This window comes from Rhipicephalus microplus, chromosome 7 (genome assembly GCF_043290135.1).
Source record: "Rhipicephalus microplus isolate Deutch F79 chromosome 7, USDA_Rmic, whole genome shotgun sequence".
Taxonomy (NCBI): domain Eukaryota; kingdom Metazoa; phylum Arthropoda; class Arachnida; order Ixodida; family Ixodidae; genus Rhipicephalus; species Rhipicephalus microplus.
The window spans coordinates 144,507,855-144,527,165 of record NC_134706.1 but is presented as its reverse complement, the minus strand read 5'-3'; the positions used below and the strand labels follow the sequence as shown (position 1 = coordinate 144,527,165).

The 19,311-nt window shown below is 44.4% G+C and overlaps 1 protein-coding gene across 1 annotated transcript in view; it reads right to left on the bottom strand.

Annotated features, from left to right (window-relative positions):
* Window positions 1-523: 523 nt before the first annotated feature.
* Window positions 524-19,311, bottom strand: part of LOC142767096 (uncharacterized) — a 40,090-nt gene continuing 21,302 nt past the window's right edge. Inside the window, exons 2-4 of the mRNA XM_075868320.1 lie at window positions 15,548-15,926; window positions 4,700-4,928; window positions 524-894 (exon numbers count right to left, since the gene is read on the bottom strand). Of these exons, the coding sequence (XP_075724435.1) occupies window positions 642-894; window positions 4,700-4,884 (438 nt within the window). The 5' untranslated portion in view covers window positions 4,885-4,928; window positions 15,548-15,926 and the 3' untranslated portion in view covers window positions 524-641. The remainder of the gene's footprint in view (window positions 895-4,699; window positions 4,929-15,547; window positions 15,927-19,311) is intronic.

Sequence of the window (19,311 nt, the reverse complement as noted above, 5' to 3'; positions counted from 1 at the left end):
GGTTGAATCCACCGATTTGCGTGGAGTAGGAAAAGTTTCCCGGTGGAGTGGATCTCACAACGAAGCTGCTCCAGATGTGCCAGTGGAACATACATGAAGCACTCTCAATCCGCCAATGGAAGAGAGTTGCTCCGCATAGAGCAGAAAATAGTGTTACCGGAAGTGTTCCGAATCTGCCAATAGATGACAGCATAATGCCACAGCGCTGCGCCTCTAGCATCGCTCGTATTCGGAGCTCAAGGTGTGTGCTAGATTCAAACAAGTATTCGCGCCAAGCGATACGGACGCAGGCAGCCACCGCCACTCTGCATTGGCGAGATCCATCAGGTGTCTCCTCCACTCGCTACTTGTCAAATCTGCAATAGCTGGTTCTCATGACACATATAATAAATTTATTGATGTAATATATACAATGTAAAGTATGACATACTGGGCATCAGGATTAAGAGACACTTAGGGAAAGCTTGGGAGAAATGAATTCCGGAACGTGCCGAGTGCACATCGTGAATCAACGTACTGTATTTATCCAAGGTAAGTCCCATCGAAGCAGCGGCATATGAAGACCGGCTTTCTAGGTTCACAACGGAGAAATGGACATCAAGAACTTCACCATGACCATGCTCCAAAAGTGTTTCATGGGATCAGAAATTACGTTCATGGTGTTGATTGAATATTATGCCGACATTCATCAAGATTGGCATTACTTTGTACAAACATTTGATACAAACATTCAAAGCCGCCAGTGCATCCTTCAGTATGCCCGGGTTTGTGCGCTGGTGGAATTCATGGATGGTCATAATGCCCCAGTGGTAAACTTTGTTCTGCCACAGCTGCGTGTCCACCCAAGCCAGCGCATCAGGAATCTTCAGGTGTTTTGTGAAGTCTTGTATATTGCTGCAAGGAGTAAGTATTCGTAAGGATTAACACGTGTAAAAAGCCAGCAACAATACACGGTTCAGAAATCAAACAGCTATAGCCACCTATAAGTGAAAGTATTGATTCAATTTTACTGATCCAATAAAAAAGAGAAAGTGAAACTTTCTCGGGAATTGTCTAACACAAAGAGGTTGTTCTCATGACAATTAAAAAGAGAGGTTCTATCAAAACCACGTTGTTGAACATTATAATAAAGGTGACTTTGTTGTAGCTCATGATTCTATAATGCCTGAAACGAACAAACGACAATCGGAATTCTGGACTTGACAAGGACGGCAAGCGCAAGAAGGATGCTGCTTGGAGATATAATGGGAGAGAACATTTTTGTGCCAAAAGAAGCCTCCATCAAACGTTTGCTGCCAAACCTATTTTTCTTAGTACACACTGATATATTGCAGCATACATCAGATGCAATAAAAGTGACTAGTGTATGTACGAACACTGAACATTGGTCAATATTTATTACTGCTTATGAAAGTGAGCCTAATAGAGCCCTTGGTTTAATAAGTATCGCTATTGTATAAGCGAGTTTAGTATCGATAAGTGAACTGAGTGTTTTTTTTTTACTTCCAAACGATACACGCTCTCCTAAGCTCACGCAGAAAACAAAACAAACAATGAAAAGAGACAGTATATACCGGGTTTTCACTGATCTGATTAAATGTGTTTCGATTAACTGAAACTATTTGTTATGTCCTTCTTTAAAAAAAGTCAATTAACTGAAATCGTGCTTCTGAAATGAAGAAGGACCGTGTGAATAATACAGGCTAACGTATGCCGGCTCCTCGTTTTGTCAATTCTGGGACAATATTTACAGCAGTGTCTTGAAAATTGCTTTCCTTACAAGAGAGACATAGCATAGGTAGGAGCCGTTCAGCGACATTTGCGATATCGCAAGCGTTACTTATTAGTGCGAAAACTTTTAAAAACTGATACTCAGGGTGCCCATCTACCAACTTTCCGTTCCTAGTGATGATTCCAATATACAGTACTAATGAATTGAAACAGGACACTCGGACCGTCTGGCCATCGGTACATGCATTGTCGCTCGTACGTGCTCATGGAACAAAGGTGCTGCTTTTGGTATAGGGTGAGGGGCAGAACATCTACAGAACATGCTTACTCCTCCTGGTCGCCAAAGAGTCGGCATATAGTTCACAATATGCACACTCCCAGCTTAGCGGTACGCCTGGCGGTACGTGAGCGCGCAGCGGCTCTCATCTCTCAGGCGTACTTTGGCTCGCGTTGAGAATAAGGAGGTGTACGCTTGATCGCGGGCTCTTATCTTGCAGTAGGCAGGTTTATACGTCTCGTACGTATTCTGTTGTAGTTACCGGGCGCACAATGGTCACTTCAATTGTTTCACATCCTCCGTTTGCGATACAGGCGCGCTTTTCAGACAGTGCTAAGTAACAACTGAGGCGCTTATTCACGTTAGTCTCTACCTATGAGTACGTTTCGTGCGTCATTTGTACGTGAGAAACGTGGCACACGTTTTCAACTGCTTGCCATTGTGCGGGTGACCTTCCAATTTGTTGTATCGCGTTCATTGCTTCGCCTTTCTGGCAAAGCTATGACCTTTTCAATAACTCGAAGTTTCTAGTAATTCCCGTTTGTCATTTTGACATCACTGCTCAGCCAAGCCTAATATGAACTGTTGCAATGAAGCTTGAATTGGTAATATGCGTAGTGCTTATGATCCCTCTCTTTTATGAAGTTTGTTATTGTCTCAATAGATGTGTAAGTGCTGCGTTTCGCAAAAAACGCCGAATGACTAAACACCCTGAAGACATCCAATGAACTTTCCGGTGCAATTAGGCGCACAACGAAAACTGATGGTTCTTATCGAACTTACGTGGTCGCTAGAGATAACGTTAGAACAATTGACGGTTTATGTATAAATGTCGACGCGCCTTACCCCTTGCTATAGTTTTTTGACGACCGACGCTTCGTTTGTCCTTATCCGTTGACAGCGCGCATTGCCTACTGTATTTTGAGTTTCTGTTTCACAGAAGTTCGGCCAAATAAAAAGTTTCGTTTTGAAGAAGCCGAATGCTACCTTAGGCACCATCATGACCGCATAACATCTGGTAGAGGTGCTGGTTCCTTTATGTCCCGGACTCAAATGAGAAGCCGAGCACCAAGCCCACAGTGTCATAACACCGAAGCCCTGCAACCGCAACGGGCTAGCCGCAGGCTGCAAGGCTTCCAATAGAAATTCAGACCTCTACGTGAGCATACAAGAGCCACAGTGACGAAGACAGCAATGACGGTGACGGCTGCAATTTGCTTCACGGCGATCATGATGCAGCCACTCAGAGAAGAGCTGACGTTTCACCAATCTTCAAAGGAGAACTCCAAAACCTGGCTTGAGATGTTCGAAAGGGTGCCAACATTTAACAATTGGGACACAGACGACAAGCGGCGAAAGATGCACTTTTACTTGGAAGACGCAGCACGGCTGTGATTTGTAAATTAGAAGTCCAATTTTCAAACCGAAGACATTTTGCGCGGCTCTCTCTTGTAAACGTTCAAGGGTGGCATTTGAAAGAAAATAGCTGCTACTTTGCTGGACGCACGGGTGAAACTTCCAAACTAAAACGTAACCATTTTTTTTGCAGAGAAGACTCGAGTTTTCCGCAAGAATGACCCCACATCGGCTAAGAAATAGGAGGCTCCCTTCTTGATGCCAGAGATTAGGCAAGACTCTTTCGCTGGCCTTGTACGCGACCCACTGAAGGCTGTCATGGAATTCGTCTCAGTGGCTGTGTTCTTATCTGAGCACGGCCGTTTGCGTTTTAGGCGGGATCCAGCTAGCGCGATTGTTTCCCACCGGAGAAGCGCAGGCGTACCGGCAAGCGATTTTATTGCGAAGGGCTTAGAGAAGCGCCCCAAGAATGTGGGTTCGCCTGTTACCGAGCACTCTATCGAACGGTAATAACGCACAAAAACAAAAATTGAAAAAATCACAGCATGTCCAAGCAAGGAGTGAATGATGATGAGAAACTCTGGAGGTACTTTGGTAAACCGGGAAGCCTCTGTAAATCAATAAAACTTGTTGTTGTGCTAGTTGGTAATTCGTCAGATCGTAAGAATTGAGCGCAACCTTGACTCTCGCAAAGACGCACACATCCACCCGAGTAACGCACACGACACGCAGCGTAAATATTGCCTAGTCGATCATCATGTAAAGATGCGAAAAACATTTTGCTCGCGTTTCACTGCTGCTTAGAGGGCTCTCAGCTCAGGATCGTCTTGCTGGCGCTTCCGTATAGCTTCAGCTTTGCGGTCTCTCACAGCAGCGCGTGCTGCAGCTGCTTTCCAAGCTCTCCGCTCCGCTATTTTCGTAGCTCAATCTTGAAGCACACAGACTGCCGGTGCCATAGTAAGCGCTAAGAGCGAAGGCATTATGTAGCTGTGCCTCTATAGGTGTCTCCTATGACACTACAGTACGCATTGGAGTAGAGCAAGCATCGCAGCACTGTCTAGTGAGCAAGCGGAGTACTAGCAACGCGAGCGCCACAGTACCATCACCATCGCCATGGCGGTGGCTACTACGACGCCGGACAAGTTTACGCACTAAGAAGCTTTGCTCCCAAAATACATGACACACAGTCAAACGGCCACAGCCCGTTGCCGAGCACACTTTTGAAAGCACAGTGTCCAAATTTTTTCTCGCAAGAATGTTATCAAAGATGTGGCTGTCGAGCTACAAGTTGCTACAATGCATTCGCAAACAGTAAGCATTCCTATTATTTCTCACCTGGCATCGATAGATACGCCGTACTCCGTCTTGGAGGCCCCCTTGGCGAACCCTACGAAGAGCTTCAGTGCCACAGAAAGTTGTGGCTCCAAGATTTCTCCACCGCAGAGCCTGTAGAGCGATTCGAAAAAAAGGAAGTCGCACAAGCCGTCTTCAATGGGATGAATAGTCTTGATGCAGTCCATGGTGCAGATCAGAGGGTAGAATGGAATTGGCTTTGGGGTACCGGCTGAAAAAGAGTCAATGTGGGTTAAGAAAATCATTTCTAGACTGGTGCATTGCTCCATTGCTAGTGAATCAAGGTGATGCTTATGTTAATTGCCTGTTGCAATTCCGTGACAATATGCGGAGGGAGTAACAGAAAGAGTGAGAAATTTTTTCTAAAAAAAACAGAATTCTTCGAACTAAACGCAACAATAAAAGAAAAAAAAAAGTGACAGTCTAAACTAGAAATAACCAACCGACGATTGCGTCCGAACCATTTAGTTTCATGTGGAAGTTTGTGACGTCCAGAAAAACAATTGGTTGGTTTTTTGAAATAAAGTATTGAAATGTGGCGATATCCAACACTACCATGATCCTGCATTTATTTAGCAACAGTGCCTGAGAATGTGAAATGTTCACATGGACGGCACCGACATACACGATACAATACTTGGGCAATCCAAGCCAGGTTGCGGGAACCTGCGACATGGAACCGTACGCAAAAGTAGTACAGGAAAAATGAGTGATGATGCAAATAGGCAGATAAAAAGATATGACAAAACAACTAGTGTCGTTTTTTGCAAGCAAAAATAGAGAAAGCTACAATGTGGGTTCTTTTCAAGCACTTGCTGAGACAACAAACCACCTTTAATCACTCCTAGCATCATGTGATACGCAAAAGGGCTATGTACAGTTATGTACGCTGATTAAGGCGCAGACGTTGACTGGCGTGTAGATATATATTTCTGTGCAGTTTTGTGGCGCAAGAACCATGGGCGGCCGAAGAGCGCCTCGTCTTTGATGCGATGTAATTGATGACTAAAGATTGCGATGACAAGGTGTATTACGGTTGTATAAAGGCCTAAAATCACATGCTGTATGAAAGCGTAAAATATATGTATAAAGTTTAAAATTATGACAGTTATACGCAATTCGACGTAGGAGGTGGATTGAATCACAAGTGACCATGTTATCTACAAGTGAGCAACTGTTAAATAGCACGAATGCCTCCTTGACTCCTTTAAAACCAAACAGTGAAAGTCAGGTACTTTTCAGAGTAGCTACCGCCGCAACAACGCTGCGGAGAGGTTATGCTAAGGGTTTCCCATATATATGATGCTGTAGCTTTGACTTTCATCTAAACACGCAAATAATGAGTGACATATTAAAAGTGGGTCTTTGTCAGTGAACATCCCATGATGAAGTGGAATGTGTTCACGGTAAGCTAACGAAAAGTTCTTTTTTCTAATGCAGTCTAGTTCTATCCATTAGATGAGGATGTGGTTGACTGGAAGTGATTCACCTCATCTATCACACAAAGCTGGATCGCCACCATACAATAGTTGTGAGTGTGTGCTGTGTGTATGTCCTATTCGTTGCCTTGTAAATGAAACTCCTGTGTGGCGTGTATTGCATAGTGGCGGCCAATTACCGAGGAACGGCTTGATGACGTGTAATTTATTTTCTTTGTAACTATCCCATGTTATCTGCCAATAAGCTCTAAGCTGTCGTTTAAGATATGGTTTTAGGCCAAGAGCAGGGATAGCTATGGATGTATGAGCAGTGCTGTCGTGGACAGATGCAGATAGCTGGTCCGCCTGCAGTTTACCGTGGATCTCACGGTGTCTTGGCTTCCAGCACACTACAACATGCTGTTTATACTTGTACACTGTGCATAGTAGTGAATAAAGCGAGACAAGGACAGGTTTTTGTGTTTTTAGGAGCTTTCAGAGCTTTTACAACGCTTAGGGAATATGTGTGGATTACTGACTTTTCCAGTTTTAATTCTTTGAAGAGCCTAACGGTCGCTAGTATTGCAAAAGATTCTGCAGTGAAGATGCTTGTGCTAGAATGCAGAGTGCCAGCATCTAAAAAGGATGCACTGACCGCCGCGTATGAAATAGCAGTGTAAGACTTTAAGGCATCTGTCTAAAATTCAGGACAAGTGCATTTATGTTGCAGTTGCATGATGTATGTGTGGATGTGTACAATGGGTGCATGCTTTGTAACCCATAAAATAGACACATCGCGGTCTATCGACTGCCACTGCCACGGTGGCAAGTGTGCTGCAGGAGCCATCAAAAGGTGGTCAAGTGGCACACCAGTTTCCTGAAGAAGGCCCCTCACACGAATCGAGTAAGGTTGTCACAAGACAGGCCGATTGTAAAATGGTGCAGAACTCGACATATCGCTAACAGTCAAATGTGTAGGGTGTTCTTTGTCTGCATCTACTTTAAAATAATATAGCAAGGACATGTAAGATCTCTGAAATTGAAACGACCACTCGTTCAATTCTACTTACAGGCTCTCTACAGGACAAGTGCGAAAAGCACCCGTAGGGAGCCGTATGCCTAACTGATGGACCGAGTCAGGCATTTTCAAAGCGCTTGGTGTGGCAAACTGATAGACAATCACCCCATAATCTAAGCGCGTGCTTATGAGGTTTTTATAAAGATTCTTGAGACATTTTCTATCATTGCCCCACGATGTGTGCGGCAGGACCTTTAGTACATTCATAGCTTTCAGGCATTTGTTTTTGAGATTTTTTATATGGGGTACGAATGTTAATTTTATATCTAAAGTTATGCGTAAAAATTTGTGTTTAGTTTTCACAGCAAGTCGCTGGCCGTGAAGGTAAATGCTCGGATCAGGATGGAAACCTCTCTTTCTTGAAAACAGAACGCATGTGCTTTTTGGCGGGTTAAGGGTGAACCCATTCTCGTCTGCCCATTTAGTAACCTTATTCAAACCAAGTTGCAGCTGCCGCTCGCAGATTCCAAGATTGTAGGATTTAAAACCTATCGGAACATCTTCGTCATGTGTGCAATTAAAGATATTGCGTGGAATGCGGGAATGTAAAGTAGTCGTCATTACCATGAAAAGCGTGCAGCTCCAGCCACCACCTTGCAGCACTCCCGTATCCTGGACAAATGTTTGTGACAGGACATTCCCCACCCGGACAAGAAAAGTACGGTTGGACAAGTAACTATCAATTATGATCAGCATGTTACCTCGGACACCAAAGTGCGAGAGGTCTCGCTGCATGCCAAAGCGCCAGGTAGTGAATGAAGAATTGATTATGGACAAAAAAGCATCCCCAATTTGCGCCTTGATTCTTAAGAAGTGGTCAGTAATGGATCTATCCTCATAAAATTCACACTGGTGTGGGTTCAGTAGATTGTTTGTTTCCAGAAAACGCAAAAGGTGGCGGTTAATCATTTTTTCGAAAAGTTTATATAGGCAGCCTGTGAGGGCGATAGGCCTGGAGCTGATGACGCGTGATGGATCTTTGCTTTGTTTTAGAATTAGAATAATAATGGCTTCTTTCCAGGCAGAAGGAATCCCACCGGAAAACCAAGTGGCATCATACAGGAAAAGAAGCACTTTTTGTGTTTCAGAGAGCAGGTGTTATAGCATTTCATACACTACTCGGTCGGAGCCAGGAGCGGATTTGCTACTGTAGTTTAGCAATGCCTGCAGCTCAGCTGAGCCGAAAAGTTCAATGTATGGTTCATGTTTAGTAGGTTTGCGTTGTAGTTTCTGTTTATCGATTATTTTTTGTATCAATGAAACGATGTATAATGCGACGAGCTGGAGACCTGTTCAAAATGCGCCCGAGAGAGTTCGCCGGTCCTCCAAGCTGTCGCCTGGTGTGTTCACAAGTGGAAGCGAATGAGATCGCGTCCTACTACCTTACCTACCGTGTTCCAGACTCTCGCCTCCAGTGTATATGAAGTGATTCCAGATAAAACCTATGCCAGCTTTCTTTTATCGCCTGTCTGCGTGTTCTTCTGCCTAGAGATTTTATCTTCTTGAAGTTGTCAAGGTTCTCGGCTGTCGGAGAATCCCTGAGCAACTTCTAAGCCCTATTTTGCTGCTGTCGTGCATATCGACATTCACAATTCAACCAAGGAACGCGTCGTTTGGTGCACGGTCCCGTTTGTGGGATGCACCTTGTGGCAGCATCAATTAGAAAAGCTGTGAAGAGTTCAATAGCTGCATCAACGCTCAAGTCACGTAAATTAAATGAACTTAGGCGAGTCGTGTTTTAAAACTTTTCCCAGTCAGCCTTGTCAATCTGCCATCTTGGAGCTTGTGGAGGGCATGCGTTATCTATTCATGTGCTCAGAATTACGGGAAGATGACCACTTCCGTGAGGAATAATAATAACCTTCCATTTGAGTAGAGGTAGGAGTGATGGGGATGTAATATTCAGATATACGGACGAGTAGGTGCTGTTGGCCAGGCTGTAATATGTTGGTTGCTTCTGATTCAAGAGACAAGTGCCGGATGAGAAAAGGAACTGTTTAATTAGACGAAATCGTGCATCGTAGCGAGAATCACCCCATAAACGACTGTGTGCTATAAAGTCTCTAAGAACCAAATAAGGTTCTGCGAGTTCATCGATTAAAGCCTGCAGTTCTTGTTTTGGAGCTGGTGATGCGGGGATATGTAAAGAGAGCAAATGGTGACGAGTTTATTCAAGATGACGGCTCGAATAGCCACTGCCTCAAGGGAAGTTTGAAGGGGTAAGTGGTAACATGCATTTTCTTGATTGACTCTAACGCACCATATGATGCCACAGCATCATACCGGTCCTTTTGGAATATAACATATTGGCGTAAGAAGCTCATGTTTTTAGATTTTAGGTGTGTTTTTTGTACACAGAGCACTTTTGGCGGATGGTCTTGTAAAATTTCTTGGATATCACCGCGGTTTCACAGCAGTCCTCTGATGTTCCATTGTAAAATTTGTGTCTCTGTTTTATGTGTAAAGTAGAGCTGTGTGTACAAAACTAGGGTTTAAGTTGAAGGGCCCTTTCCCGGCCCTTTAACACGTACCTTATCTCTTTTGAAGTGGCCAAGGGACTCTCGCCGCTCGATAGGCGCATTGTGCGTTTTTGGGATAGGTGTGGTGTTCATTGCCTCTGGTGAGGCAACGGGTGAGCGCGACGTCTCGCGTTAAAGCTTTGCCACAGTGGGCGAGACATTTACACCCACCGGCCCAGAAGCCGATGGGATTGTTTTAGTGTCCATGCCACGCTGGCTGTTACCAGCGCCAGCTGGGGCCGGAGAGGGTGAGGCAGCCTTGGTTTTGCCCACTGTGTCTGGTTGTGGCGGTATAGAACTTTCAATACGCGTGACGCAGGCTTTCGCCGTTGGCGTTGGCGCCAGCAGCCTTAGAGCGGCTGGACTTTATTGCTGGGTAGGTGGAGTGGATCGAACTACTTCCACCACCGGCGCAGGCGCCATAGCCGACAGCTCGCTTAGCGCGAGCTGGGCTTGGGGCAAAAGCCGGTGCAGTGCTGCTCCCCGACGCGCCGCATAAGCATAGAATGTGCCGTTAAACGCTGCAACACGTCCTTGTACTTCCTTGAATGAAATATGTTCTTTGTGTTTCAGTGTAATAATTTTTTTCCTGATTACAAGTAGGGTGGGCTCGTGCTTACCAGAGTATGACACGTGCTTACCACAGTTTGCACAGTGGAGCAGACTGTCACTATTAATAGAGGAGTGTTCGTGATTGCTGCATTTGGCACATTTCAATCGGCAACTCTGCAAACTATGGCCGAAACGCTGGCAACCAAAGCACCTGCATGGACTTGGAATGTATAATCTGATGCTTGTTTTATGTAGCCACTTTCTAGGGACTCCGGCAAAAGAGTTGAAGCGAAAGTTATGATTAGGAGTTTTGTCAGGATCTCTTTGTTTTCACGCCTTATCCTAATCCTTTATACCTCGATTACATTCTGGTCTTTTTATCTTTCGAAGAGCTCTTCTTCACTCAAGTTCAGAAGATCATCATTGGAGATCACTTCTTTGATGGTGTTCATTGTCCAATCAGGGGTCACCGCGATTGGAACAGTGCCAAATGCCACAAGGTTGGAAAGTTTTTTGTACTATGTTATGTCTCTTAGTTCAAGTAATGTCACCGCTGATCATTTTGGTGGCCTGATAGCCGAGTCTTATTGTGTCAGAAAGACACTTCGCAACAAGAAATGAGGACAGGGTTCTGACGGCCTTTTGAGGCTCTGTGAAGTGAATCACATGAAAACCAGGAAAATTTTCTGTTGGCTAAGCAAAGATGCTAGGTATTGCTTTGGTGCGCCTTTTGCTTCCTAGAGGGCGTTCAGGAAGTTTGGGAAAGTCGTTGGAGGTCATATGTATAGCAATATATTCGGAGGCGATGCCAGCCACCCATCCCCAAGCCCAACATGGGGACGCTGTGACACGTAATGGGAGCACAGATACCAGCTGTACATGGCCGATATAACCAAATATATAGTGCCAAAGGAAGGACACATATACACAAGGTTAACCCTTGCCGCCTGGAGAATGGAAGCAAATAGAAATGAGGACATGACAGGAAAGATTGAAAGAGATAAAAAGACGAAGATCAGGGGAGAGAGAAAGAAATAGGAAAAGGCGACTGCCGATTTGCCCTGGGTGAGTCAGACCAGGGGTGCCGCCTACGTGAAGCCGGGGCCAAAGGGGTGTGTTGCCTCTGCCGGAGGGCCTTAAAGGTCCAATCACCCGGTGTCGGCTCAACTCCCAGGATCGCCTTTTTCGCAGACACGTCTCAGCCATGCACGGCTAGACATCGGAGGGAGTCGAACCCCCCCCCCCCCCCCCGTTAGCTCGGGTCTATGGTGTCGCTACACACCAAACGCCTGCGTACGCAGACGTCCCTGTGGGGCCTGACCTGTATATAAGGGATCTGAACAGCGTCCAGCCTTGTCAAAATAAAACTATGATTGTGCAAAGGACAGCTGAATTCTTTAGTGTGGCAGCATAAAAGTGCACGTTCAAAACATAAAGTCCATCTACAAGCCCTTTTGTTGCCAAAATATTCCCAGGGAAACTTTGGTAACGGGAGTCTCCAATGATTGATTGATATGTGGGGTTTAATGTCCCAAATTCACCATTCGATTATGAGAGACGCCGTAGTGGAGGGCTCCGAAAATTTCGACTAACTGGGGTTCTTTAACGTGCACCCAAATCTGAGCACACGGGCCTAAAACATTTCCACCCCTATCTGAAATGCAGCCGCCGCAGCCACGATTCGATCTCGCTACCTGCGGGTCAGCAGCCGAGTACCTTAGCCACTAGACCACCGCGGCGGAGCGGAGTTGCTAATGCTGACAGTTTCGTTAGTTTGAATTGATAACAATGAATCATATCGCAACATCCCAGAAAGTGTAAAATTTGCCATTAAATGGGCGTACTCGTCCAATTGGGCTTCGTTAGATTGAGTTTCAGCTGTGAATCTACTTGGCTATGACGGTACATCAACTTACAACTTAGTTTAAATAATAATGAATCCATCACAAGTACACATACGTGCATATTTTTAGGAAGTGATAGACGTTTAACAAGAAATAGGGGCAACAAAATAAAACAATAAACTACGTAAAGTCCACCTAATATACTTAATAAGTCACAGGACGATGACTGCATTGTTGAAAACTTGATATCCACCGTACGACGTATAGAGACGGGCAGAAGATCAGGGTAGGTACTAATGCTTGCTCATCATTACTGAAGGTTATGCAGCTACAGACGTGGAGGCATTAGTTGTCAGCATTTCGCTTACTTATGTATCACATTTGCAACTTTAGCTGAAACTTGCCACGTCTTAGTCAAAACAGGTCATAGTTACCCACTGCTAACACAGTGTTCTGTTGCTCACAATTCCTATTGTACGAGTAAATACGGTATATTATGAAGGGTGACTGCATGGTCTTCAAATCTGACACCACCAAGCGACGTTGCGGAATCTTCCTGCTGAGAGACATCGTTTGAAGTGTATTTGGCTCCTGCCAACTCACTTTTTTAGCGAATAGTTTCGAATTTATGCATTCTGAAAGCTGAAATAGGAGAAAATTACCGCCGCTTTTTCCGAAAGGTATTAGTGCAGAATAATTCCCCGTCAATTTTTTTTCGAAGGTGAAGCTTTGGCTTGGACAAAATACAAAGCCGCAGAAGTTAACGAAACCGGAGATAACTGTTGGTGGTTGGGTAATAAAAAAGACCCAGCGGATGCAGCAGCATCCATTTTCACAGGGTTGTTACTGCTCGCACATTAGCTTCGAGAAACGTGTAACGCTAGTCAAGTGTTCCAATGTGATTCGGTAGCTCAAATTACATTTGAAAATTAAATTGCCGGAGCCAAGGTTGCTGGAAAACAACTTGCCCCTATTGGTAAATTGGCAGTTGGCGTGTTTTAAAAAGATTCGCATGGTACCTGCAAGTAAATATTCCCTATGCAGGAAATACCAACGTACAGATCATGCACAAGACCTCAGATAAAATGGAACGAGGATGACCTGGTTTCAACTGTGGTCAGTGAGATATGTAAGATGAGTTCATTACATTATTCACTGAATGGAAACCTTCCTGCGTATAAATGTAATGGTCTAGCTCAGTGGTGGGCAACCTGCAGGCCCCGTCGCAGTATTATGCGGCCCCCAGCATGACTTTAGAATCACCTTGCCTTCCCCTTGTCGGTTCTTTTCTGAAGGCCACCATGGCAATGTTGACCTCAATCGGGGTTCATGCTCCTACGTTATAGTTCCTGATTGCAGCCGTAATGTGCGAACAAAAAAGAGGCATTATTTTATGTTTTTATTTCAGTTTTATAATTTTTTTTTCATTCGCCAAATTTTCTTTCTTTCAGTGTGGAACACATGCCTACCCTGTGCTTTACTATGTGGCTTTTGCCATGTCAGCTTCATGAAACTCAGTTCCCAACCTCTATAAGTGGCCGACACTGGCATTTGTAGAGGTGAAGTAAAAATGTGCCCTCTTTTACACCTCGATGTAAATGAACGTGTTTGTACTTTTCCTAGAAACCTTCAAGAAACAACGTTTTATTCTCACATAAAGATCACGCACACAAATGAAATCATGCCATCACACAAAAAGGCACTAGCGTCAACGTCATGACTTCAGTGTTGTCAGAAATTCTACTACATTCTTCAAACTATCAACCTAAATGCTGTATGTCGTCGACTGCTCAACTATGCATTTGCCCGCATTTTTTTTTTGTGAATTCCGGGCTATCACAGGCTGGTAATTAGGTCGTTTTGAAGAATCGTGTGGGAGTGCGTCACACTCTCAGTGCCATTGCTAAGCACAAGGACATTTATGGAAACATCAAAGCCAAAAATGAGGTCAACTTGTACGTTTGCAGTTATTCTGTAGATTTTAAGGAGCTTAACAGCCTTCAAAGTTGGGCATCATCAAAAAGTGTTGCTCGAGTTATTGCACAGTGGTGATCTTCTCAATGCCACTTACAACAGAAGAAAGGTGGCGTGTTGCCACGTTAGAATCATCATGTACAATAAGAGGCCATAGTTTCACTGCAGGGGTGAAGCAATGTATGCGGCAGCAACATATAGTAATGCCATGCCCAAGGAGCCGGCTGCTAGTCCTTCTCAATTTCATTTCGCGCAACAATACAAAACGCTGGTTTAAGAAAATACAGCCGATCCATTAACTCTGCTCGCTCATTTTCTTCGCCTTCAGAGCGCAATATGTTGATTGAAGTGTGTACGAGCCGCTCGCTTGCGGCTGCTGAGATAGCGGTATAACGTGGGCACGAGTGACCACCAAGCTTGTAAAATCAAAGGTCACAGTTGCTTCTCAAAGGAACTCTCTCCCCCCCCCCTTCATGTCTTTGAACGCTCGTTAAAGGCAGGCGAGGCTTTTGTCTGCTTGAGCATTCGACCACCCATCTAACAAGCATAGGTATTGTACTACTACGCTTCTAAGTGACGTAGACGGGCCGGCTCGTTTTATCTCCGTCTCGGTCGCATTCGCCATCCCCGCTCGTGCGCTGTTACCCGCGGGTAGAACATAGAATGTGCTGGCGGATTTTACCAATTTGAATTTGAATACGTGACATGACGGCGACGGCCGAAACCTGTGGAAAATATCCTTATAATTGCTTCCACAAGAATACTGAAATGGCGCCGTCGCTGCTCGGCCTATTTCATTTTAGTTAGAACATAGTCATAGGTCTCATGATAGCCGACACGAATTCGAAACCTTCCCTGAAAAGTGTGCTCTGACCACATTATAACAGGACGGGTGACTTTCATGAAAACTTGGTGGATGGTATAAGCCGACTTCCATCATTATTTCAGCATTATGGTGATAACTAAATAGACAAACCGAAGGGCGTAACACACTTCGCCCTGCAGCATAGATGCTTCAAGGAGAAAGGCCGCGCCTATTGAACAACGCCGCAAGAGACCAAAATGAACATTACCAGTATTTTGGGGAGCATTAAAAAAGATAACTTTCAGAAATATAGCGAGATTGTGACTTCCCCTGTGTCCAGTTTTGGTGCATTAAGGAAGGCGGGCAGGTAGCCCTTTTTATTATTGGGCTTCCGAGATTTGATGTCGTGCAAAGTAACACTATATTCGGAAGAGTCTCAAAACACGGCCCTTCATTACAACACAACGCCAAAGTCAAACCGCATTATGTGATTGTTTTTACTTGTCAGGTATTCAAGCTAGTTTTTTTTTCGATTGAATGTTTGCTTTCTATTACGCTTCATTTCATGACAGATGCTTATATCAATAAATGCAAATACATAAAATATCGCTTTTTCTCGAGAATAATAACGCCCACTTACGTGTTTTCGGGGGTACGTATTTTGTTGTAGTAATAGGTGATGTCGTGGTACTCTTGCGAGTTGTTGAACTCGGGGTACTCTTGCGAGTTGTAGTTGTGGTACTTTTGCGAGTTGATGTAGTTGAGGTGCTCTTGCGAGTAGTAGTTGCGGTACTTTTTCGAGTGGTTGTAGTCGTAATACTTTTTCGAGTAGTTGTAGCTGCGGTAATTTTCTGAGTAGTTGAACTTGCCACACTGCTCCGCGTAGTTGTAGTTGTTGCAATCTTCTGAGTAGTTTTAATCTCTGTGCCTTTGCTTGTACTTGCACTTGTAGTGGTCCTTCTTCTTAACGTAGTATTACTACTTGGTCTGGTGGTGAAAGTTACTGGTAGCCCTGTTATCTAAAAAGAAAAAAAACACGTACATTGCGACTTGGAGAGAAGAAAGCCTATCATGAAAGTGTTTCAACTATGTGAATAAGCGTCAAGTACATGACAGAGGACTTCAGGATCAGAGTAATCATAATGATTATATTGCGAATCCAGCGGTACAAATTTATTCAATTCTTGGTTCAACTGCTTTAGTAAAAGATCAAATTTGCCTTCCTGAAACAGCGATAAAATACATGTTGAAGCAACCCTAGACCTGGTGTTCTTTTACATTATTACACATGTCGGCACTTAGCAACTGTCATGTTACAGCTTCAGATAGCAGCGTCACACAAACAAGCAGAAAATGATGGGTAATGAGCAATTGCTGTTACTTGCGAGAGCAATCAAATTAAGTAAAGTACCTATAAGATTGTAAGTTTAGCACAAAATGGCCCACCCTTCTGTATTCTTTAGGTGTAGTAAGAAATTATCTCAAATGAAGTTGTAGTGTTATCACTTTTACACTGCCCCAAAACTGCGAAATATGCTGGCATTATGCCACAGTGACATTTATTAACGCGCCCAGACTACCGCCACTTATTGCCTTGCATTGAAGAATGTACTACGTGAAAAGATACCGTGAATGTATGACAATGGGAAAAGACACCACAGCGACTCAATTAACAAAGCGAGGAGTTTCAGGCCAACTACTTGAATGAGAACAGAAAGACAGACAACACTCCACGTACTAGCAAATGAAGGCTTATTTCTTATGTGATTCCTAAAAGAGAAAAGGAGATAAAAGTGAGCCCAGTAACAGTCTCCGTCATAGTGCGACACCTCAACAGTAGCTCACAAGGGATGGGGGTAAGAAGGGATTAGAAGGATATAGGATTAAATGGTATACAGAAGAGAGGGGGAAGGAGAGACCGTGCGCAGGGACAGTGACACCCACAAGTAAGGAGAAGATAGGAAAGATAGGCACGGTCGCAGGAGTCCGAGAATGGGGCACCACTCAATGAGAGCTCTTGTCGGCGTAAAGAGATGGCGTAGGACAAGCCAGTCGGCCAGAGCTGCGCTGTCGTTGGAGATCACGGGGGGCCAAAGCGGTCGGTACGGGTCCAGAGAATGAGACCCGTAGGCTTATAGAAACTGTCATTTCTAATTTACAGCGATTTTTAGTCAATGTCTTGCTCAATAATTACCAGAAGGTTTATATGTGTGCGCGACTCTTGTCTTTTTCCGATAGTATTGGTGGTGTGATACATGCTTCTGTACTTCGGTCGATAGCGACAGCTTCTAAAATTTCGTTCGTTAGCTTTGCTGAAACCTTTGTGTCGTTCAGTTTGAGTGGCGACTGTTGAAGGCGAGCTGTCCATCAAGCTTTTTATAATGATGCCGCATGCATCTTGATCTGCCCGTTTGATTATTATATCTTTGGCCACATGGCAATAGAATGCTGTAGATGACCTCGGTACGGCACAGGCTGTACTTTTGTTCGTGTTTCAAGAACGAAACTCCTTTTTGTCTAGGGCAGCCCATCTCTCCGGCGTACCTAGCAAAACATATTCCCAGACAGAACCAGTAGCGTCTCGCTTATCATACAATAGATGGCACTGTCCCATAGAGATACATGCTAACTTCAGTTGTGGACGATATACTAGATGGCACTGTACGCATTCTATGTCATCATCACGATTTCTTGCCTTGTTTCCTAGATGGAGCTGTCCATAAGAGGTGTGGGCAATGTGCTGGTTAGGTTATTGTACCCTAGATGGCATAGAACGTGCCGCTGCTCAAGCAAGATTGCAAATAAACAAGGTGGCATAAGTAGACTTGCTTTAGGAGCACATAAAACCCCTATTTAGGGGGTACAGGGTGACATGGATTAAACATCGTTCGAGTGCAGGAAAGCCAACAGCAAGATAGAATTTATAGAGCGATTGAGAAAAGTGAGAGAGGAGCGTTGGAATAAGAACGCTTTCGGCTACTTGTACATGAAGAATGTTGATAATAATTGAAGGAAGCGAGCTCGAAAATTGTCCAGCAAGTATTTAGAGAACAGCAGAATACCAAGCCAAAAGATAACATCGGTTAAAAAGAGGGTGAAGAAAACAGAGGGAGATGTGGAAGATTGGAATGCTTACGAAATAATCACTAGAAACCTATCGAACTTTCAAGCATGAGATTGCCAAAAAAAGGGTGTACGAAAGTTTTCGCGGTTGTTTTTTGCTGTTTGAGGCCAGAACGGGAGTACTGAGGGCCAAGACGTACCGAGCCAAATACGAAGGCACAGACACGTTATGCAGTGTGTGTGGAGAGGACCAGCAAATGGTTGAATATTTCGTAATATCCTGTAAAGGGCTCCATCCTATAGTTTATAATAATGGTGCGGAATTTTACAAAGCTTCGGGGTTTAGGGACAGCGAAGGCAAAATAAACTTTTAATGGGTAGAAGTAACCAGGAGGAGGCTAACTGATTGGTGGCCACAATCACATTGCAAATAAGATCCAGTCCTTCAAAGCACACTAATTAACTTAATGGCTAGGTGGGCGCAGCCGGATATAACCATCTATTCTTCCTCTCCAATTCCCTGCTGCGAGAAGCTCGCGCCCAGCGTCTCTTATTCTCCTGGATCATCACTATACGTGTCGGATCGCGAGCATGCCAATGGGTGAATCCCGACACAGTGCCTGCCAAAGGTGCTGCTGCGAAACGTGGGCAACGAGAAGCGAATCGCGATATTCGCGGCGACATCGGGCAATAGGTGGCAGCACCGTCCTGCGAAAGTGTGGATAGGTGGTCGGAGCCGCGTATACAAGTGCATGCAGCGGCGCTTTGTTGCGCTCTGTCTGAGCCGACTGTCGGAGGATAAAATACTTTGACGACAGTTTACTGTTAATATCTACGTTATTCCCTACTGAATCGGTGTACGACACCTATGCAACGTTACATTACCCGCGAGTAAAGCACTTGCTGCAGTCCAAAAGGATGCTCACCCTGGGTGACTCTCTTCACGCTTTCATACTAAATCACGCCTTCTTTGTACGTGGTTAGTTTATGTTCTGCCTGTTACGCAATGCTGTAGAGTGACTGAACTAATTATTTACATCGATGTTATTTGCATACTACAAAAAAGAGGGAAAGAATGGTAGAAAGCCCGCATATCTCTGCAATTAGTTCAGTACCAGACCTTATACGCATGTTTTTTTTTTCTCTCATTCTGTTCACCGTGAAATTGTGGATAAGCCTAGTCAGGAAAGCTTAGTGGCTGACGGCGCTTTGCGTTACACTGCGTTACACGTACATCTTCTTGCACCAGTAAGAATATAAAAAAATTTATATAAGAGTTCAGCAGGAACCTTTCATCGATAAATTATATGCATGAAGACTAGAACGAGGGCCTGATCAATG